Source organism: Schistocerca cancellata, chromosome 4 (genome assembly GCF_023864275.1).
Source record: "Schistocerca cancellata isolate TAMUIC-IGC-003103 chromosome 4, iqSchCanc2.1, whole genome shotgun sequence".
NCBI classification, from domain to species: Eukaryota; Metazoa; Arthropoda; class Insecta; order Orthoptera; family Acrididae; genus Schistocerca; species Schistocerca cancellata.
Genome location: NC_064629.1, coordinates 209,916,202 through 209,941,044, shown reverse-complemented (window position 1 = coordinate 209,941,044; position 24,843 = coordinate 209,916,202). Strand labels below are relative to the sequence as shown.

General features: G+C 43.7%; 1 protein-coding gene across 1 annotated transcript in view; it reads right to left on the bottom strand.

The window, feature by feature from the left end:
* The window catches only part of LOC126184027 (antifreeze protein Maxi-like), a 59,336-nt gene that overhangs the window by 10,473 nt on the left and 24,020 nt on the right, over positions 1 to 24,843 (bottom strand). The window contains exon 2 of the mRNA XM_049926384.1: positions 6,871 to 7,117. Coding sequence (XP_049782341.1) covers positions 6,871 to 7,117 — 247 coding nt within the window. The remainder of the gene's footprint in view (positions 1 to 6,870; positions 7,118 to 24,843) is intronic.

The following is a 24,843-nucleotide window of genomic DNA, read 5'->3' as shown; positions in this document are numbered from 1 at the left end:
AAAAATACTTGGAAAAAAAAGATCGACACTGCACAGTAGTTTGTGTACATAAACAATAGTGTTTTGATTTTGATAAGAAATTTTATTAAATAATCCGAACCTATTAATATTGTTTGACGTTACAACTGGAAGCGGCTACGTATGATCTGATAGTTGAAATTTCAAATTTGTATTTTCATGGTTATGGAGTTCTCGACCACTACAGGCCTGCTAAGTGTATTTTCTTTTTTAAAAGTACTACAGAATTCATGAGGTGACTGGTTATGTACCCCAGGACGAAGAAGGAGGAAGGAAAGGGTCTGTCACATGACAGGATAGTAACAACAACAAATACCATTGTGATGTTTTGAGAAACACGATCCATTCACAGCTAGATGCATGAGATGGCTGAAAACACTCTTATATCACACACAGTCACTTTCCAGAGATCCACACGTAGCGCACTGTATTGCACTACAGCGCCAAACCATGAAGACTGGAGAAAACTACCGCTGTAAACGTGGCCCATGGCCGTCACGGCTGCATACGTGGAAATGCGTATCAGCCAGAGAGAGAGGACCACCAGCCGTGGAGGTCATTCAAAACTCCCAGCTCAGACAGTCGTCATGTTGAATCTCCTCAAATTTCCAAGGACTGTACTCGCAACACGCGTCTTCGCGAAGGCCACCTAAAGAATACTGTGTATCAGTTCACTTTCACCTTTCCAGGGGGAGCTGCAAGACAAATCGTCATAAGCCGTGGCACAACGGATGCTTTCTCGGACATTCCAAACACTTGTACAAAGGATGGGCCAGCCCCAGCCCACAACAGAGTCGACCACTGAGATACTGTTTCCAGCCCCAACCTGCTTGCTTGCTACTATGCTTTCTACGACCATCTCCAGACTCACAAGAATGTTGAGGAGCAGGCACATATTTACCAGTGTACTTACAACAAAATATTACGATTGCTGCTGCAGTCTGACAAGCATCGATTTACTGTAAATGTCTCCCGTTGACCGTTGTGGTCCTGGAACGAATCTCAGTATCTATGGCGAACATAATTTTCCATGGAAAATCTTTCATCCCCTAATGGCTATTGATGTGTTGAATCTATAACTATCTTACGACCGGACAAAGCCATATTCTTTGCACATGCTGGAACACAAGCCCATAGTAACTTTACACTGTAACATATACACATTTCAGACAAGCTGTGCAGCTGTCGTTTATATGTGTATAGCATCCGAAAAATTATGGTCTGCCCACATACACACACCGGCTAGATATTTCGATTCTCCTCAGTTCTAGGGAATTACTTGACGTTTAAGTCTTCCAGTCAGCACGTACAGAGGTGCTACATCCTGCCAACACTTTTTCAAACATGTATTGTAAAGCACAGGCGTCCGGCACTGTGTGATAATCAACAGCACTGCAGTGGACGAAAGGATTGGAGAGACATCACCAATATGGGTTGGTGTACTGTAATCAACATCACAGTCGATAATGCAACAAAGGAAAAATTTGGATCTGCTTAGGGCAGCCGATCAGGGGACGTTTTGTCTAGCCACTTTGTTATTGCTCATACCGTTTATATATTATAGCAGATCCAGTTGAACCTTTCGTTGCTTTATTGAGCAGCTATTTACGAACTAAACCTATCACCCTTTACGTTCGGATATATTCCTCAGGACTGATGACCATAGATGTTAAGTCCCATAGGGCTCAGAGCCATATATTCCTCAACTTGTTGAAATCAAAATTAACCACACCAAATCTATCTTCCCCTTACGACTAGACATACAGGGTTATTACAAATGATTGAAGCGATTTCACAGCTCTACAATAACTTTATTATTTGAGATATTTACACAATACCTTGCACACACATACAAAAAACTCAAAAAGTTTTTTTAGGCATTCAAAAATGTTTGATATGTGCCCCTTTAGTGATTCGGCAGACATCAAGCCGATAATCAAGTTCCTCACACACTCGGTGCAGCATGTCCCCATCAATGAGTTCGAAAACATCGTTGATGCGAGCTCGCAGTTCTGGCACGTTTCTTGGTAGAGGAGGTTTAAACACTGAATCTTTCACATAACCCCACAGAAAGAAATCGCATGGGTTTAAGTCAGGAGAGCGTGGAGGCCATGACATGAATTGCTGATCATGATCTCCACCACGACCGATCCATCGGTTTTCCAATCTCCTGTTTAAGAAATGCCGAACATCATGATGGAAGTGCGGTGGAGCACCATCCTGTTGAAAGATGAAGTCGGCGCTGTCGGTCTCCAGTTGTGGCATGAGCCAATTTTCCGCGGGCTACGCGTGAAACTTGCCCGCACGCGTTCAACCGTTTCTTCGCTCACTGCAGGCCGACCCGTTGATTTCCCCTTACAGAGGCATCCAGACGCTTTAAACTGCGCATACCATCGCCGAATGGAGTTAGCAGTTGGTGGATCTTTGTTGAACTTCGTCCTGATGTGTCGTTGCACTGTTATGACTGACTGATGTGAGTGCATTTCAAGCACGACATACGCTTTCTCGGCTCCTGTCGCCATTTTGTCTCACTGCGCTCTCGAGCACTCTGACGGGAGAAACCTGAAGTGCGGCTTCAGCCAAACAAAACTTTATGAGTTTTTCTACATATCTGTAGTGTGTCGTGACCATATGTCAATGAATGGAGCTACAGTGAATTTATGAAATCGCTTCAATCATTTGTAATAGCCCTGTACATAATATTTTTACGTGAATAGTTGTTTGATTGCATCCCACAAACGTCTGCTGATATGTCGCAACATAAGTCACATTACCTTTACGTTCTAGCAGCATAACATTTCTGAAATATCATTTATAGGTGTATAAAAAGACTATGATATGTCCACACTCACACTGGCTGGGTGCCGTTTTATACTGCCCAGTAGAAAACATTTCTCCCGCCATCACATATTTGTCGATGAATTATGTATGTAATTACAATTTTAAAAATCCTAACCATCTTTTTTTTGTTTTATCGATTTCACCACTTCCATGAAACCTTTTTGTATTTTTGATACTTGTAAATCCAGGCAACACACACATGCGTCATATACGTGTTCAGACCACCAGATCGGAGTTTGTGTCAGTCCATTTCATGCACACCTAGTGTAGACCTACCATCCAGATCATACAAATTTCCCATGGCCCAATAAATCATTCCAAGTGCAATACATAATAGAGTACGTCCATTTGGAGTTAATTTTCAGGGACAAAGAAAATTGGAGGAGAAACCGCAAAACTGTTCTGTATCGAGTCTAAGCACAATTTAAATTCCTGTTGCTAAGCACCATACCTGTTTAACACTTTGGAGCAAAAGGAGGATCACCGTCAGATGGATCTGTTGTTGCAGCTGGTAAAATTGAATTTGTTACGAAAAAAAAGAACGAACCGGTTAACACGTCATACAATGATTTTTTTGTTACATGTGTGAGAAATGGCGACTTAATGATACATACTTGATTAGATCGTATAAAATGTGTGTTGGAGCTGAATTTTAAAAAAGGAATACCATGTTATGTAGAAACCTCCTAAACGTTTGAATACAAAGAATGGTTTATTCAAGTTTACAGTAGACCTCTGTTTGTCCCTTTCAGGACACCAGCTGTATGTCACTGAATAATCACTATGAATCCATCGTCATTCAGTTATTCACCTTCAAGTGTGGGCAGGATGTCTGTGAATAAGGTAATGCCTTAATTCTAATAGCTACTTTGAGGGGTTATAGTGAGTGTATTGGTCAAAGTATCGCTAATACATGGGGATAATAACTGCACAACTCTGCTTATTCAAGAACACAGCTGTACCAACACATTAGAAAAAATATTCTAGAGCTCTTACTTCCTCAGCATATTACGACAATTAGCCTTGAGAATTATGGATTCGCTGGGAAAAGGAGAATGTTACTGCTTAAACGGGTTTGAGCGAGTGAGATCAAGAAATGGGTGTAATGTGATCACGGATATTTATATGAAACTTATTAAGAGCAGACGCCGCGCGAACGCTCTTGACTCTTACATGTTCCCTACACAACTTGTAGCGGTACAATATCATATACAGGGTGTTACAAAAAGGTACGGCCAAACTTTTAGGAAACCTTCCTCACACACAAATGAAGAAAATATGTTATGTGGCCATGTGTCCGGAAACGCTTAATTTCCATGTTAGAGCTCATTTTAGTTTCGTCAGTATGTACTGTACTTCCTCGATTCCCCGCCATGATTTGATACGGGATACTCTACCTGTGCTGCTAGAATATGTGCCTTTACAAGTAAGACACAGCATGTGGTTCATGCACGATGGAGCTCCTGCACATTTCAGTCGAAGTGTTCGTACGCTTCTCAACAACAGATTCGGTGACCCATGGATTGGTAGAGGCGGAACAATTCCATGGCCTCCACTCTCTCCTGACCTCAACCTTCTTGACTTTCATTTATGGGGGCATTTGAAAGCTCTTGTCTACGCAACCCCGGTACCAAATGTAGAGACTCTTCGTGCTCGTATTGTGGACGGCTGTGATACAATACGCCATTCTCCAGGGCTGCATCAGCGCATCGGGAATTCCATGCGACGGAGGGTGGATGCATGTATCCTCGCTAACGGAGGACATTTTGAACATTTCCTGTAACAAAGTGTTTGAAGTCACGCTGGTGCGTTCTGTTGCTGTGTGTTTCCATTCCATGATTAATGTGATTTGAAGAGAAGTAATAAAATGAGCTCTAACATGGAAAGTAAGCGTTTCCGGACACATGTCCACATAACATATTTTCTTTCTTTGTGTGTGAGGAATGTTTCCTGAAAGTTTGGCCGCACCTTTTTGTAACATCCTGTATATCGCAGAGATTTTATTTGGTACCTGACGTGTTTAAAAGAGATGAACTCATTTCAGAGAATGAGCCCAGCTTTAAGCCCTGTGACCCGAATGCGCTATGCCAGATTGAGTGATCACCATTAATGTCCCTTGTCTCACTTCAGTTTAAGCTTTGCAGCAACGTGAGTCTCTGTTTCTCTGAGTCGTATCGCGGTTAATTTGTTATTAAGGTGTTTGATTGTTTCAAGTGCACTCAAAATGCCGTAGAGGAAGAGTTCATTCAAAGACAAATATTTAGATAAATGGTTCTTCATAAAACGAATGAGGCGTGACTATGAAGCAGAACGTGTAATTTCTAAGTGTTATGATATTATTGCTGATGGGGGGAGAGCAGATATTAAGGATCGTTTAACTAACGTAAAGCACTAATCAAAAATGCCTCTGGAAGCACTTAAAGAAGTGGACTCCTACCTTGTTTCAAATTCAGTTACACAAGATCAATTAGTAACAGCTGCGAAATTAACAATGAGCTCTCATATCATTAAACATCATTATATCTTTGAAATCAGTGAACTATACTTTCATGCTAAGCTCTAAACTTTTTAATGTTTTCGAAGCCACAAAAAACTGTGATGCTGGGCACATCAATATCAACTGCAATTGTAAATCATTGTTAGGGCCAGACACCGTCAGACAATATGGAGTGACCTCTCGAAGTTCCGCTGAAGCTGTTCGCAACTAAAAGAGGCATGTACTGTAGTCTTTAACTTTTTTAAGCTTAAGCGAAGTGGCCCTCCTTGTCCCTTGTCCCGGGTTATCCTCCCCTCGCCGGCCGAAGTGGCCGAGCGGTTCTAGGCGCTACAGTCTGGAACCGCGCGACCGTTACGGCCGCAGGTTCGAATCCTGCCTCGGGCATGGATGTGTGTGATGTCCTCAGGTCAGTTAGGTTTAAGTAGTTCTAAGTTCTAGGGGACTGATGACCTCAGAAGTTAAGTCCCATAGTGCTCAGAGCCATTTGAACCATATCCTCCCATCCATTTTTAGTTAGTTTGAGAGAAATGTCCCGGTTTGAGAGACAGAAATTATGGCAACACTAGATACACAGAAAGCTGAACATAGAGCTATACCGTAGTGCGGGCGAGGATTACCTATATTTAATCTCACGTTCGGTTTTGTCGAATAGCAAAAACCCACAACCTGCAGGTCACAAGGCTGTGCTCGCAGACCGGCACAGAGTGCTCAAACCGGCACCGACCAGCCGTGAGAGCTCAGACCAGCATTAATCAGTAGATGAGGTAGAATGCTGCACTTCTATTGGCTCCCTGGGTGAAACGGTAGACAGAGGGGACACCCCACACCCTGTCACCCTCATTCTGTCGTCAACCGCCGTAATCTGAGGTCGATTGCCTTGCTCGCTAGTGTGCGTTACTCGTTAGTTTGGTTCATCTAACATGAAACGTTCAGTTGCATCATGCACCATCGGTAGTGTTAGTGGCGGCAACGACAGAGACCTTTAGAGCCGGATGGAGCGTTACCTGGAAAGTACAGACTCATATCGGTAACTGTAACTTTTTTTCCTCCACTAAGAATTACATACTATTGAATACATTTCTTCATATTGTTTCAATGCATATCTACCAACACCAGAGCGTGGATGAAATGAATGCTGAGGTGCAACAGCAGAGGCGGCGGCTGCAGCTGCAATAACAACAGCAGTGGCTGCATCTGCACCAGCAACAGCAAATGGCAGCAGCTGCACCAGCAGTAACTGCAATAGCAGTGGCAGCAGCTGCATCAGCTGTAACAGCAACAAAAGTGGCTGCAGCTGCACCAGCTGCAACAACAACACTAGTGGCTGCAGCTGTAACAGCAACACAAGTGGCTGCAGCTGCACCAGCTGCAACGGCAACACTAGTGGCTGCAGCTGCAACAGCAATAGCAGTGGCAGCAGCTGCACCAGCAGCAACAGCAATAGCAGTGGCAGCAGCTGTATCAGCTGCAACAGCAACAGCAGTGGCAGCAGCTGCATCAGCTGTAACAGCAACACAAGTGGCTGCAGCTGCACCAGCTGCAACGGCAACACTAGTGGCTGCAGCTGCAACAGCAATAGCAGTGGCAGCAGCTGCACCAGCAGCAACAGCAATAGCAGTGGCAGCAGCTGTATCAGCTGCAACAGCAACAGCAGTGGCAGCAGCTGCACTAGCAGCAACAGCAGTGACAGCACCTGCTGCAGCAGCAGCAGTGGCAGGAACTGCAGCAGCAGCAATATCACCGTAAATAGTATATACACTCCTGGAAATTGAAATAAGAACACCGTGAATTCATTGTCCCAGGAAGGGGAAACTTTATTGACACATTCCTGGGGTCAGATACATCACATGATCACACTGACAGAACCACAGGCACATAGACACAGGCAACAGAGCATGCACAATGTCGGCACTAGTACAGTGTATATCCACCTTTCGCAGCAATGCAGGCTGCTATTCTCCCATGGAGACGATCGTAGAGATGCTGGATGTAGTCCTGTGGAACGGCTTGCCATGCCATTTCCACCTGGCGCCTCAGTTGGACCAGCGTTCGTGCTGGACGTGCAGACCGCGTGAGACGACGCTTCATCCAGTCCCAAACATGCTCAATGGGGGACAGATCCGGAGATCTTGCTGGCCAGGGTAGTTGACTTACACCTTCTAGAGCACGTTGGGTGGCACGGGATACATGCGGACGTGCATTGTCCTGTTGGAGCAGCAAGTTCCCTTGCCGGTCTAGGAATGGTAGAACGATGGGTTCGATGACGGTTTGAATGTACCGTGCACTATTCAGTGTCCCCTCGACGATCACCAGTGGTGTACGGCCAGTGTAGGAGATCGCTCCCCACACCATGATGCCGGGTGTTGGGCCTGTGTGCCTCGGTCGTATGCAGTCCTGATTGTGGCGCTCACCTGCACGGCGCCAAACACGCATACGACCATCATTGGCACCAAGGCAGAAGCGACTCTCATCGCTGAAGACGACACGTCTCCATTCGTCCCTCCATTCACGCCTGTCGCGACACCACTGGAGGCGGGCTGCACGATGTTGGGGCGTGAGCGGAAGACGGCCTAACGGTGTGCGGGACCGTAGCCCAGCTTCATGGAGACGGTTGCGAATGGTCCTCGCCGATACCCCAGGAGCAACAGTGTCCCTAATTTGCTGGGAAGTGGCGGTGCGGTCCCCTACGGCACTGCGTATGATCCTACGGTCTTGGCGTGCATCCGTGCGTCGCTGCGGTCCGGTCCCAGGTCGACGGGCACGTGCACCTTCCGCCGACCACTGGCGACAACATCGGTGTACTGTGGAGACCTCACGCCCCACGTGTTGAGCAATTCGGCGGTACGTCCACCCGGCCTCCCGCATGCCCACTATACGCCCTCGCTCAAAGTCCGTCAACTGCACATACGGTTCACGTCCACGCTGTCGCGGCATGCTACCAGTGTTAAAGACTGCGATGGAGCTCCGTATGCCACGGCAAACTGGCTGACACTGACGGCGGCGGTGCACAAATGATGCGCAGCTAGCGCCATTCGACGGCCAACACCGCGGTTCCTGGTGTGTCCGCTGTGCCGTGCGTGTGATCATTGCTTGTACAGCCTTCTCGCAGTGTCCGGAGCAAGTATGGTGGGTCTGACACACCGGTGTCAATGTGTTTTTTTTTTTCATTTCCAGGAGTGTATATATATGATGTGACAAGCGAGCCTGTAGATGATTTCGAGGGACCAAACTCTTTAACTGTTACTTTTTCGCCAAGAGTTTCGTATTGTTTCAGTACATGTCACGTCTAGGTGCTTTCTTTCTTTAAAAATAAAAAAAAAACATTGTATATGTAGTATGTTGTTCTAGTTGCTGTCAAAGATCAAAAATCGATAAATGTTGCTTTTTCAGAAAGAATTTCATTGCTATGATTAGAATTTCATTTTGTTGCATATATGCTGTGTATATACAGTTCCCTTTTGAAACTATTTCATCGTTTACGTAATGTGTTGTTGCTGTTGTAGATGATTTCGAAGATCAAAATCGATAAAACGTTACTCTTTTCTCTTTACTAAGAATTTCGTATTATTTCAGTAAATATACCCATTAGTTTTTTCACCCTCATAGTACTGTGTATACGTAATTAAATTTCATCTTATATGTAACATGGTGCATATTCTTTGTCGTATATGATTTCCTGGAAGCTGAAGAAGGGAGACTGGGAGGAGTATCTGCTGGAGATATGCAGGAACCATCGCAGTTCTCATGTAGGTGCATATTCTAAAAAGGTACTTTTGTTTCCTGTAATTTTTGTGCTTATATCTTTTTATTATTAGATCATTGTATTGTAGGTGATATTATTGAGATGAACCGACAGGCCCTCCCCAATTCAGGCGAGGGCGAAATGCCACAGTGAGTGGAGGAGATGCAGCGACACCTTCGTCATCACGAGGTGATGAAGGAAATGCCAACGGGCAAGTGCGAAGTCGGTAATACACTCTCACTGCACTTACAACTAGCAGTTTTCTTTCTTTCCTTACAGCAGCAGCGGCAGCATGTGATCCATAGAACGCTGTACTTAATTTTTTTCGTTATTCTTTCTCTCATATACAGTGGCTGCGTCCGGGGAACAGTTTCCACAATACACTGTGGCTCGTGTACCGGGGTGTTCGAGCCTATAACAGCGAGATGGGGTCCTGTGTCACATGCTACGCCAGCAAGGGCACCGCTAATCGCCGTGCAGGACGCCGCCGCCTCTGCCGCCGCCGCCCTCACACCAGTTCCGCAATGGCATCCATGGGTGAATCTCATCCTCACCGATCTCGCGATGTACAGCACATACCCTCAACACACCGCAAGCAGCTTCATCATCTAGTTGTAGTTATTAGTAATAGCAACGATCCTGTGCCTAGTGGCAGTTTCCTCTCCCGCCCTTTTAGTGAAGCAAATTAGGTCAGTGTCACCGTACTGCAGTTAGAATACTCGGCGATTGCAGACGTCTTTGAGGAGCGAATCTCGTTCACAAGGATCGAGAATCCGGCAGGAGGGTACCACCACCCTGTCGAGTTATTAAGAATGTGTCTTCCGTCGTGGAAACGGAGCTCCTCAAGGTGGGCACAATCTGAGGTATCACACCATGAAATGCAGTGTAGTAGTGTGCATCGAACTGTCACATCCGCCCAAAGTTGTCTCTGGTATTGAAGAGACAAGTCTTCACTAACTTTGGGGGAATAATGGCGTGATAATGCAAAGCACATCAATCTGCGGGTGGTCTCGTGAATCCACCTTGAGTGCTATATGGACCGATTTTCCGAGATGGAAGTTAGAGGGCCAGCTAAAGTACTCAGCTGAATACTACACTTGGACATCCATACACATCTCTCTGGTCCGGTAAATGGAGGGTCCAGCTATATAGAGCTACCTAAAGATATAGCTATTAAGAGGGCATGCATTAATGTCGAAAATAGGAAGGATCAGGCTTGTTTCGCATGCTCAATCGTGGCTTGCGAGAGAAATCACGATCATCCTGAGCGTTCCGGTACATACCATGTAGATGATAATGGTCGTGGGTATTATAATTTTGGTGGTATCGAGTTCTCCGTAAAGATCCAGGACATACCTAAATTTGAGGTTCAGAATGCCAGAATGTCGATGCATGTCTATGGCCCGCAGAAGAAATAAGCCATATGTGCAGGACAAGCATATAGTCGTTGGCCCCCTCCATTTCTCAAAATTTGCGTAAGGTGCATGTAGACTTGCTGCCCTTCTCTAAAGGTGATAATTATCATTATGTTTGGATCAAAGACACGTCCCAACTCCTATTCCCTGAGTTGAGTAAACTTGAACATCAAAAGCATATGTGCTCAAGGTGCCCCAGTGCCTTTTCCTCAGACAAGCTATTAGCAGAACATCGTGCAGATTGCGCTTCCGAGGGCCCAGTACGTCTTCTTATGCCTACTGTGAAAAACAAATTCATAAAGTTTTAAAATGCTCACCATCAGGAGCGATTCCAGTTCGTAGTGTCGCCGACTTTGACTGTTTCCTCGCTCCTGTGACCCACAGTGAAGATGACCCTATGACCTCACACACCACTTTCGCAGAAAAAAAATTTACCATATATGGCAGTGTAACAAACTGTCTCGTCCTGTGATTCGAGTCTTAACCACTATAAATTTTTTTCTGGGGATAATCCTCTAGTTTGGCTGCTCATTGAGCACGAAAAACTTTCATGGGAGTTTCATAAGCTTTACAGTGACAACGTTTCCATGACCAAATCGAAGGAGAATGAAGATCTGTACAATAACGCGATTGACTGCCTTATTTGCGGGCTGCCATTAGACAGAAAAGCGGAAAATCCTCGTAGGGACCACTGCCATCTTATGGGGAAGCTCACAATACATGCAATTTGAAGTATCAGCTAGCAAGGCACACACCCGTTTTCTTCCATAATTTAAACGGGTATAACGCTCACTTTCTTGTTGAGAACTTGGTTGATTTCGGTCGGGTGAAAAATGAGGTCAGTCTCTTACCCGAGAGCGTCGAGAAATACATTTCATTCTCGAAACGAATGACGCCGCGAATTATGCTCCGCTTCCTTGGCACGCTGCGTTTTATGCAGGCGCCACTCCAGAAACATGTTGAGACTCTACCTCGGGAGGATATGCATGTCACTCGAGCTGCATTTCCCAAGCACGAAAAGTTTCGGCTTGTGACTAGGAAGGACGTTTTCCCATACGAGTATGTGCATAGTATGGCAAAACTTAACGAAACCAGGCCTCCCGACATAACTGCATTCTCCTGTAACCTTACAGGCGATGCCATAACGGATGCAAAGTATGAGCATGCCGTGAATGTCTGGCAGGAATTCAACATCTCCACCTGACGAGTGTGTGTACAGCATTACATGGATACAGACGTGCACTTGCTTGCAGACGCTTTCAAGAAATTCCGGAGTCTATGCATGACGACATATTCCCTGGATTCCGTCTTTTATTACACCACACCTGTGTTGTCTTGGAATGCAGTTCTCTAGAAAACGAAGTGCAGCATTGCATTATTGACCGATGCTGATATGCTTCTTTCCTTTGAGCGAGGGATCGATGGGGGACTTTGTCAATGTATCCATAGGCATGCGAAGGCAAATAACCCATGGATGGGTTACAGGTTCAACACATACCTTGTTATAATAACTTATACAGGCCCGTCATGCAACAATCACTGCCGATTGGTGAGTTTCTATGGGTGCTCGAAGACGAATGCAAGGGATTAGGTGGAAATATCAATGGAGGGTGTGGGGGGGGGGGGGGGGGAAGGGTTGGCAGTATGTAGTGGAGGCAGAACTCACATACCATATTAGTTTGCATGATAAGCACCCCGATTTGCCACTGTGTCCAGAGCGACTAGTTCCACAAGGAGGTTCCACCCCAAAACTGATGACAACGCTGGGGAATAAGTGGAGATACATTATTCACTATCTTAATCTCCAGCAGTGTCTCAACTGGTTAGAATCAACCAGGCTATTTCCTTCAAACAGTCCCCTTGGTTGAAGGATAATATTGATCTGAATATTTGACAGAAAGCTTCTGCAACGTGTGATTTCGGAAATATTTTTATAATTTAATGAATAATTCAATTTTTGGCTAAACAATGGAGAATTTGAGGGAACGTTGCGAAATTTTGATTAGAACCGAATTGTATGGGCACTATGGCGTAAGAAAATCCATTGCCAGACCAAATTTTAAGGGGATCACCGTATTCAATAAGAACTTTGTTGCTGTGAAGATTGCGAAGACTGAAGTAGATTTTACGAAACCTATTTACGAGGAGATGTGCGTACTAAACCTATCCAAACTCCACTTGTGCCACTTTCATTATAAGTTTGCGAAAACTCATTTTGCAGATCCTAAATTACTTTATATGGGCTGCGTGGAGTGGCCGCGCGGTTTGAGGCGCCATGTCACGGATTGCACGGCCCCTCCCGCCGGAGGTTCGAGTTCCCCCTCGGGTATGGGTTTGTGTATTGTTCTTAGCATAAGTTAGCTTAAGTAATATATAAGTCTAGGGACTTATGACTTTAGCAGTTTCATCCCTTAGGAATTCACACACACACTTTACATGGATACAAACAGCTTCTTCTGTTGGGCGAAGAACTGCGATCATATGAAGTAATGAGGTACCGCAATAATGAATTCGACAAGTCTTCATACATGGCCGATAATCCTTATGGTACTGTTCGACAGAAGAAGAAGGTTATCGGCATTAAGGAAGACGAAGCGAATGGACTGCCGATTGTGTAGTTTGTAGGTCTACGATCAAAAATGTGTGTGTATTGCACACTGGAAAGTGTTACCCAGAGGCGGGCTAAGGGTTTGCATTGTATGGCATCAAGCCCTGTCTCTATCAAAGGCTATTTGCAGTGCCTGTACAGCGGTGTTAGCAGTGCTGCACCACAGCTGCCGCGTATGTAACGGCAAATTAGCATTCGATTGTGAGGACACGGAGTGTACACTGCTGCAGTCTAAAATCGGCCTGTCGCCTCATAACGATAAAACGGTCATTTGTGATGACGGGACTGAAACTCTCCCATAACCACACCACTCACTTGCAGCGGGAGAAGGAGTGACAGACTCTGATTGAGTGTGAGGGAGAGAATGAGTGAGAGAAAAAGCGTGTGTGTGTGTGTGTGTGTGTGTGTGTGTGTACTTATTAATTGATGTGTACTATGTAACACATGTATATATACACTCCATGTGTGCGGAAAAAAGGTAAAAAATGTGTATTTGTGAAAAACTGAAAAAGTTAAAAAATGTAAGCAAAGGCATAAACAGAAAAATATTTGTATATTTATTTATTCATACAGAATGTGTATGTACCATGTAATTATATATATCTACATATCTTGAGCGCCTTGTAAATAGAATAGTTTTTAACTCTTTCACCTGCCACTGGCCATCCGAGTCTCATTAGTTTTCCAGTATATATACTTAAAAAGTAATATATATTTTAAGATTTCACTCATCCATGGGATCTTCGCCATCCCCTTGACGTAGATAGTTGCCGAATAATCGAATATTGTAAAAACCTTTACTGTTGGGACTGTGGAAGTTAGTTTCTAAGTGTACACAGTCCAACAGAATTATTGTAAAAGGTATGCTACTGGCAACTGTTGAATTTAATAGCAGTAGTAAAAAAAAAAGTATCTCCGCATTAGTTTTTCATAAAAAATGTAAAAACATTCTCATCTAGCGTTATTCGAAAAAAAATTGTAAAAAATATTCTTAACCAGTGTTAGTGCAGCCGCGTGTAAGTTAAAAGTAGCTCTGCATCTGAATATCAGAGCCAAATTGTATCTCGAGAACTATATTGTACCTCAAGAACTATATTGTAACCTCAAGAACTGAACTGTAATCTCAAGAGCTGAAGCGTAACGACAGGAACTATACTGCATTCGCAATAACTGAACTGTGTCTGTGTGAACTGAATAAACGAAAAAATTCGTTAACAAACATCTTTGTTGTTTTTACTTACAGTAAACCTATCCCTTATTGCATTGTGTGTATATAAAGGATGTGCATGACACAAATGACATTGGTTTTTCTGAAGATGAACGCTATTAAGGAGGTGAAGTTTAAGACAAAGAATAACAAAATATTTGTAATGGTTGCATGGGGCTCGCCGGCCTGTGTGGCCGTGCTGTTAAAGGCGCTTCAGTCTAGAACCGCGTGACCGCTACGGTCGCAGGTTCGAATCCTGCCTCGGGCATGGATGTGTGTGATGACCTTAGGTTAGTTAGGTTTAAGTAGTTCTAAGTTCTAGGGGACTGATGACCACAGATGTTAAGTCCCATAGTGCTCAGAGCCATTTGAACCATTTTTGCATGGGGCTATGCCTACTGCGCTGCATGAATTGCATTATGGGGAGCAGGAGGCACGTGACCGCATCCGCTTCCAAAGACATACAGCAAATATGTCTAAAAAATTATGACTGGGAGAACCACAGACGTGGTATCTGGGAAAATTTGCATAAAAACGAAGTGTGTAAGACAAAATGTACACACAGAACGTGAAGTAAGAAACTCATTTATTTCTCAAAGTAATTTTAGATTTTCGTAAGCAGATACAACACAATATTCACACCTATTGTTGAGTCGATGGAGAGCAGGGCACCCGTAGAATTCCCGGTCTCGAATACTTGTGTACTTCAAGATTTCACGCATCCATGGGATCTTCGCATCCCCTTGACGTAGATGATGGTTGAATAATCGTAGCGATGTCACCACATCTTTATAGGGTGTACCAGGATCATCGCAGTGAAGGCCACTGTAGAAATAGGTTAACCACTTTGCACCCTTCGGTGTTTTACGACACTTCACATGCTTGAAAGACCTCCGCAAGCAATGCTTGCTGATAATGTATCAATTTTACCAGTATGTTCTGTGTATGCAATATCTTTAAATATTAACTGTCTAAGCTCATCATCATAGAAACCATGAAGTAAAGCAATAGCTTATTAAAAAATTAGTAACATCTTACTTGGCTACGGCACAGACATAAATATTATTGTTATTATTATTGATGTTTTCAGATATAAAACCAACACAATACATTTTACTTGATGGTGGTCCGTCAATCTGGCATCGCGAATTCGAGTCATGGTGTTTAAAGCAAAGCTCATCATTTGAAATACATCAGATATCAAATAAAATCTATGCATTATATATGATATAGTACCGGTACAAGTTGTGAAGAGAACATGTAATAGTCAAGAGCTTTCGCATGGTGACTACGCTTAATCAGTTTCATTTCTTACACACATTTCTTAATTTCACTCGCTCAAACAGTTTAAGCAGTAACATTCTCTTTTCCCAGCTAATCCGTAGTCCTCAAGGCTAATAGTCTTAGTATAATGAGGAAGTAAGAGCTCTAGAATATTTTTTCTATGTCTGTACAGCTGTGTTCTTCAATAAGCAGAGTTGTGCAGTCACTGTCCTAATTTAATAGCGATAACTAAATGATGACCATACTTTATACATTACATTCACTGGCACTCCTTAGATTCACTATTCGAATTACGGCGTTACCTTATTCACAGAGATCCTGCCCACACTTGAAGTTGAATAACTGAACGACGATGGATTCATAGTGACTGTTCAGTGACATACAGCTGGTGCACTGAAAGGGACAATCAGAAGTCCATCATACGCTTGGAAACGTCCCCTTTGAAAAATTTAATGAATTACTGTGCTGATAAACCTCTTACATTATTTGATTTTCAAACAGCTGAGCAGAACTGAGCTTACTCAGACATTTCGCTCTTTACCTATTCTGATCAATACTAGACTCACACAATATTTTTAGCGCAACGCAATCTGACTTTCAATAATCCCTTCGAAAGAATGGCCCTGACTAACATTAAACTATACCTTTCACAAATCACTTAACTCACAAAAATCTTCGTTACCGAACTACTGCAATACAGCGAGCGCCACTACTGCCAGCTAATAAAAGATTCAAACTACTGAAGGCACTAACTGCTGATAGGCATAGTTAGCAAATGAAAGATTTTGATAGAGAACAAACAATGTATTTACCTTAATAGTGTTCAAAAGTCATAATATATACAGCAGTTCATGACATCCAGTCTTACAAATTTACTATCTCTGATGGACACACGTCCAGATCATCCGCTCTCAAAACTCCACCATTTCTCTCCCCACATCCATCACTGCTGGCGGCTCACCTCCAACTGCGCAATGCTACGCGCTGTTAACAGCCAACTGCCCAACGCTACAACAGCAAATTCCAACAATGCAAACCAGCCACAGACTGCACACAGCACAGCCAGTGATTTTCACACAGAGCGCTATGTGCCAATACCAATATAAAAACCTAAACAGCCTACTTACAGCTTGGATAAAGGGTTCTTTGCATTCAAGGCCAATGGGAGATTTCTACATAACATGATATTCCTTTTTGAGAATTCAGGTCTCGCACACACACACACATGTTATAGAATCTAAACAGTTACATATACACTCCTGGAAATGGAAAAAAGAACACATTGACACCGGTGTGTCAGACCCACCATACTTGCTCCGGACACTGCGAGAGGGCTGTACAAGCAATGATCACACGCACGGCACAGCGGACACACCAGGAACCGCGGTGTTGGCCGTCGAATGGCGCTAGCTGCGCAGCATTTGTGCACCGCCGCCGTCAGTGTCAGCCAGTTTGCCGTGGCATACGGAGCTCCATCGCATTCTTTAACACTGGTAGCATGCCGCGACAGCGTGGACGTGAACCGTATGTGCAGTTGACGGACTTTGAGCGAGGGCGTATAGTGGGCATGCGGGAGGCCGGGTGGACGTACCGCCGAATTGCTCAACACGTGGGGCGTGAGGTCTCCACAGTACATCGATGTTGTCGCCAGTGGTCGGCGGAAAGTGCACGTGCCCGTCGACCTGGGACCGGACCGCAGCGACGCACGGATGAACGCCAAGACCGTAGGATCCTACGCAGTGCCGTAGGGGACCGCACCGCCACTTCCCAGCAAATTAGGGACACTGTTGCTCCAGGGGTATCGGCGAGGACCATTCGCAACCGTCTCCATGAAGCTGGGCTACGGTCCCGCACACCGTTAGGCCGTCTTCCGCTCACGCCCCAACATCGTGCAGCCCGCCTCCAGTGGTGTCGCGACAGGCGTGAATGGAGGGACGAATGGAGACGTGTCGTCTTCAGCGATGAGAGTCGCTTCTGCCTTGGTGCCAATGATGGTCGTATGCGTGTTTGGCGCCGTGCAGGTGAGCGCCACAATCAGGACTGCATACGACCGAGGCACACAGGGCCAACACCCGGCATCATGGTGTGGGGAGCGATCTCCTACACTGGCCGTACACCACTGGTGATCGTCGAGGGGACACTGAATAGTGCACGGTACATCCAAACCGTCATCGAACCCATCGTTCTACCATTCCTAGACCGGCAAGGGAACTTGCTGTTCCAACAGGACAATGCACGTCTGCATGTATCCCGTGCCACCCAACGTGCTCTAGAAGGTGTAAGTCAACTACCTTGGCCAGCAAGATCTCCGGATCTGTCCCCCATTGAGCATGTTTGGGACTGGATGAAGCGTCGTCTCACGCGGTCTGCACGTCCAGCACGAACGTTGGTCCAACTGAGGCGCCAGGTGGAAATGGCATGGCAAGCCGTTCCACAGGACTACATCCAGCATCTCTACGATCGTCTCCATGGGAGAATAGCAGCCTGCATTGCTGCGAAAGGTGGATATACACTGTACTAGTGCCGACATTGTGCAAGCTCTGTTGCCTGTGTCTATGTGCCTGTGGTTCTGTCAGTGTGATCATGTGATGTATCTGACCCCAGGAATGTGTCAATAAAGTTTCCCCTTCCTGGGACAATGAATTCACGGTGTTCTTATTTCAATTTCCAGGAGTGTAATTAAGTCAGATTTTCTCGCACGTGTAACAAGCAATACCTATGTATGACGTTTCAACAAGCTCATTCGGTTTTTTTCGTAACCAACTGAGTTTTGCCCGCTGTAGCAACATAACCGCTTAGCGGTGATCCTCCTCCTACTCCAAAGTGTTAAACAGGAGTTTAGACTCGATACAGAACAGTTTTGCGGTTTCTCCACAAATTTTCTTTGTCCCTGAAAATTAACTGCAAATGGACGTATCCTAGTATGCATTGCACTTAGTATGATTTCTTGGGTCATGGGAAATTTGTATGATCTGGGTGGTAGGTCTACACTAGCTGTGCATGGTATGGACTGACACAAACCCCGATCTGGCGGTCTGAACACGTATATGACGCCATGTGTGTTACCTGGATTTACAAGTATCAAAAATACAAAAAGGTTTCATGGAAGTGGTGAAATTTATAAAAAAAGAAAACAAGATGCTTAGGATTTTTTAAATTGTAATTAGATCCTTAATTCATCGACAAATATGTGTTGGTGGGAGGATTGTTTTCTACAGGTCAGTGTAAACCGACGCCCAGCCAGTGTGAGTGTGGACATACCATAGTCTTTTTATACACCTATAAATGATAATTCACAAATGATATGCTGCTTGAACGTAAAGGTAATGTGACTTATGTTCCGACATATCACCAGACGTTTTTGTGAAGTAATCAAACTACCATTCATGTAAAAAAATTATCTATGTCTAGTCGTAGGAGGAAGATAGATTTAATATGATTAATTTTGTTTTCAACATGTTGCGGAATATATCCGAACGTAAGGAGTGATAGATTTATTTCGTAAACTGCTGATGAATATAGCAATGAAAGGTTCAATTGGATCTGCTATAGTGGATAAACAGGACGAGCTATAGGGCTGTAACAAAGTGGTTAGACAAAACGTTCCCTAATCGTCTGCCATAAGCAGATCGTAACGTTTCCTTTGTTGCATTATCGACTGCGATGTTGATTACAGTACACCAATCCATATTGGTGATGTCTTTCCAATCCTTTCGTCCACTGCAGTGCTGTTGATTATCACACAGTGCCGGACGCCTGTGCTTTACAATACTTGTTTGAAAAAGTGTTGGCAGGATGCAGCACCTCTGGACGTGCTGACTGGAAGACTTAAACGTCAAATAATTTCCTAGAACTGAGGGGATGGAGATACCTAGGCAGTGTGTGTGTGGGCGGACCATAATTATTTTGGATGCTATTCACATATAAACGATAACTACACCGCTTGTCTGAAATGTCTATATGTTGCAGTGTGAAGTTACTGTGGGCTTATGTTCCAGCATGTGCAAAGAAAATAGCTTTGTCCAGTCATAGATTCAACACGCCAATAGCCATAAGGATATGAAAGATTTTCCATGAAAAATTATTTGCGCGATAGATATTGAGATTCGTTCCAGAACCAAAGTCATCAGGAGGCCACATTTCCAGTAAATTGCTCGGTGTCAGACTGCAGCAGCAGTAGTAATATTTAATTGTAATTACACTGATAAATATGTACCTGCTCCTCAATATTCTTGTGAGTCTGGAGATGGTCGTAGAAAGCATAGCAGCAAGCAAGCAGGTCGGAGACTGAAACAGTACCCCGGCGGACACCTTTGTTCTGGGTAGGGGCTGCCCATCGCTTGTTCACCAGTTTGGAGATTCGGAGAAAGCTTCCGATGTGTCACGGCGTATGACGATTTGACTTGTGGCTCCCCCTGGACAGGTGAATAATGAACTAGTACACAGTATTCATTAGGTGGCCTTTGTGAACGTGCTTGTTGCGAGTATATTTCATGGAAATTTCACAAGATTCAATATGACAAGTGTTTGCACTGGGACTGTTGATAGCGTTCGAACGTATGGTGTAAGCGTGTTTCCAGGGATCTCAGACATCTAGTCGTGAATGGATCATGTTTCTCTTGTTGTTACTATCCTATCATGCAGTAGACATATTCCTCCCTCCTTCTTCGTTCTGGTATAGCTGAGAGAACCAGTCAACTCAGGAACTCTATAGTACCTTAAAAAAAGAAAATACACTTTGCGGGCCTGTAATCGTCGGGAACGCCACGACCATGACTGAGTAAATTTGAAATTGCAACTATCAGTTCATGCATCGCCACTTGCAGTTGTGACTTCAAATAATAACAATAGGTTTGGATTATTTAATGAAATTTCTCACAAAAAATTAAACACTATTGTATATTTGCTCAAACTACCGTGCCGTGTCGCCGTTTTTCAAGTAGTTTTAAACTGTGTGTGTGTTTGTTTGTTTGCGTGTGTGTGTGTGTGTATGTGTGTGTGTGTGGGGGGGGGGGGTGGATGGGTGAAATAAATTGTTTAAACGCCGCCGGCCGCAGTGACGGGGCGGTTCTAGGCGCTTCAGTCCGGAACCGCGCGACTCCTGCGGTCGCGGGTTCGAATCCTGCCTTGAGCATGGATGCATGTGATGTTCTTAGGTTAGTTAGGATTAAGTAGTTCTAAGTTCTAGGGGACTGATGACCTCAGATGTTAAGTCCCATAGTGTTCAGAGCTATGTGAACCATGTTTAAAAGCCTATATTCACGATTTAAATAATATTTCCTGTGATACGTCTTCTGAAGCAACATTTGTAACATCTTCAAGATATGATATTCCGAACCAGATTTTATAGCTCCTGAAGCAGTTCATACTCAACGGCAAATGTACCACAAAGAAAGTGCATCAATAAGGCTGGGGCAGTTTAGAGTCGGTGGCAGAATGGAAAAGTGTCATTGTTTAAATGTCCGATGCTAGTTCCTATGTCATCTGCAAAGCAAACTACAGCTCCCTCCCTCTCTCTTTGCATACAACTGTTAGTTCCGATTGCCGGCCGCTGTGGCCGAGCGGTTCTAGGCGCTTTAGTCTGGAACCGCGCGACCGCTACGGTCGCAGGTTCGTAAACTTCCTCGGGCGTGGATGTGTGTGATGTCCTTAGATTAGTTAGGTTTAAGTAGTTCTAAGTTCTAGGGGACTGATGACCTCAGATGTTAAGTCCCAAAGTGCTCAGAGCCATCTGAAACATTTTTAGTTCCGATCTTCTTTAAAGTGTATTTCGATACATCCTGATACTAGTTTTGTGACATCGTCAATTTGTGTTTGTGTGAAATAGCTACTGCTTCCGCCTTGTATCCCCCACATCACAATCATGTGACCAGAAATTAATTATTTATAAACTTCAGCAGTATTTCTGAATCGATTCCTAGTCAAATATTTGCTTTGGACAAAAGGCGTTTCTCGTGTACGCTGGTAGGCTGTTTGACGCATACAGACCACTTGAGATGGCAAAGAACGGCGACAGGATGTGTAGTTTTTTTTTTTTTTCGGGGATTAGCGCAGTACCTCAGAGGGCTCTGAAGTAGCCGACAGGCGACAGCAGTGCGTCCAGCCCGCTGGCATTTCCGCGCCCTGGCTCCGAGCAGGCTGCGTTGGTAGTGAAATGCGAGAAAAGCTTAAAAGCGGTCTGTGACAGTGCAATTACGTGTTTCTTTACGCGAGCAGAATGATAAAAGTGCCGCAATGTGTGCTGATGCCGCCCTTGCCCAACTATTGATGTAGATTACGTTATTATAACTGAATGTTACGTTGTCCTCTATAATCCCGTCCCCTTAGATATTTTTGCAAGAAATGGGTATGTTACTTGAGAATAATCTGAACTGTGCTGGGTATTACTTTTTCCGCGATTATGATCGTCGTTTACTGATAGAATGTGAACCGATCGTGCTAATTGTCGTACTAATATCGTTGGTGAGTGTGTAGCTATGTTATTACTGAGGAAGGTCTTTGAACAAGAAATCTGTGTATAAAGATCAGATTTTAAAACGCGAATTTTAATGTAGTCCTATTTCTTTCTTTGTCTTCAATGTTTGTCTTAGCTGTGACAGTGTCCGGTAATGATTGATAATTAATCGCAGGCAGTTATTTTACCTTTATGGCGTTGAAATCTTTCGTCACTGTGTAATGGAACAACGTAATATTTTAAGTTTACTGTGGAACATTAAAAATTTGTGTTTGATCGATGAACTGCTGCTATAAATCCTTGGCCAGATGCCCTCCCTAACGCCGCAGTTATCAGTTACGCTAATGGAGGAACGTCTTGAGTTCTATCTATCTGTCCATCATGTAAAATCTTTTTTTTTTCTTTTTGTCGTCATTGAGACGATAGGGCTGAAAAGGAAAAGAGATATCGATTTGTTTCTTGTACGTTGAATTCAGGTCTTATTTTGAATGTCACTTGCCCGGTGCACAGTTATCAGCATTTCCACTACTAAAGTTATACAGCTACTGTTCCACCACCTCAGAACCACAAGATCATTTTCACGGAGTGATCAGGGAATGTTAAGTTTCACGTTGCACTACCTCGTTGATTACGTGATGTAATCCTATACATCAGACACATAACATGAACAGTTACCTCTGGTGCAACTTGAGACAAGCTCCAAGGACGGATGACGCGCAATGTTTCCATGGATATAGCTGTGTATAACGATCCATGAGCGCCAGTAAACAAAATGCTCATTCGCAATCTTAATTTCCATATGTAATAAACAAAAGTTGCAACAATTTTCAATAAATTAATACATTTCAACTAAAAAAACATACATGTTAATACACTTCCAAACAATATACATTTCATCTTTGATAGGTATTTTGTTTGATTGTAAAAAAAAATGGCCCTGAGCACTATGGGACTTAACATCTGAGGTCATCAGTCCCCTAGCCTTAGAACTACTTAAACCTAAATAACCTAAGGACATCACACACATCCATGCCCAAGGCAGGATTCGAACCTGCAACCATAGCAGCAGTGCGGTTCCGGACTGAAGCGCCTAGAACCGCTCGGCCACAGGGGCCTGCTTTGTTTGATTGTTATTAGTATTATTATTACGCGCGTGAACTCTCGTCCTTATTTAGCGTCAAAAATTATTATTCATTGTGAAACGAACAAAAGTGCTATGAATGTGTGTAAATTTCTTGCTTTCCAAACTATACAAGGAAATAAAATTTAAATTAAAAACAGTCTTTTTAAAGGAATTGGCGCCCGATTCTACAAAACAGAATTTACGTTATTCGTGACAAAAACGTGGCATATTGTTAATAAATTACTACATACAGTCATTCTGTTATGTAACAAGTAGACGAGAACTGCAACTTCGTTCCAACTATGAGCTGTCGCTGCGTTTGACACCGACACTGGATGAGTGAAGGATTTATTAAGGTGCTACGTATGCGGAACGACCAATAGTGTATATGCCTCTCTGTGGTCGTCGTAGGGGGTACGATTGCAGTGCACACACAGAAATGTTTACTGATCTGAAGGTCATTGGAAGGTAGTTTTCGTCAATTATGAGTCCATTTTTAACGAGAAAAGTAATCGAATGTGTTTTGATTTGACAAGAATCGAAAATTAATTATCATCCATCAAGCATTTCTGATAGAAACGCATCGACAAAGGCCATGTGTGTGGTCTCTCAAAACATCACGCATTTCCATGTGGTGTTACGACTTTGTAGGTGTACAGATATGATGTCCTTGATGTTTATGATCGTCTTTACGGCAGTCATGTAGGTAATGATTTCACCCTATAAGACAACAAAGCTTGAAGCTGCGTTGGCTCATCTCGTGAATGAATATCTTCTAGCTCGATTTCTCGACGTAAATCTCACACAGTATGTGGGAAATTCCTATTTGGTGCTCACAGTCCTCGACCCCCTCTGACGTGTGCCAACAGTCCCTATATTCAGCCTATGGTCAACATTTTGAACAGCAACTCGCATCGACGCTTGTGCAGTACTGCTGCTCACAGTAATAAAAATCTGTACTGACGGTGCACCTAATTAGAAAATTTTGGAATGCCCTAAATTCCGAAACAAATCGATGTCTAGCATCGAGATTTTATATATTTTTCTCATGCGTTCTACTTTCGGCTAAATTTTTAATCATTCAATGGGTACCTTTTTAAGTGATCGTTATATTTGCGATTCGTATTTGAGTCATGGGAACTACAATTATGAACGAGCGCCGTTAGTACCTTATAGTCTACAGCCTCGAAAAAATATTAGTAACACTAATCAAGTCATAAATATCCTGACCAAAGCGGGAAATCAATTCTTTTTGAGGTCACTCAGCAGCACCTCACAGTAAAAGACGGGGCTACCGAAAGTAAATTTAATAACACGTAGCACAAGTGTAAGAATGAAGACTTAAGTATCTCTCTGAAATCTGCTGCAGTCGTCTTGGTGTACATACGGCAAAAACTACCTCAAGAAGTTATTGTCCATAGCAAAATCATTTTGAACAGCAACTCGCATCGACGCTTGTGCAGTACTGCTGCTCACAGTAATAAAAATCTGTACTGACGGTGCACCTAATTAGAAAATTTTGGAATGCCCTAAATTCCGAAACAAATCGATGTCTAGCATCGAGTTTTTATATATTTTTCTCATGCGTTCTACTTTCGGCTAAATTTTTAATCATTCAATGGATACCTTTTTAAGTGATCGTTATATTTGCGAT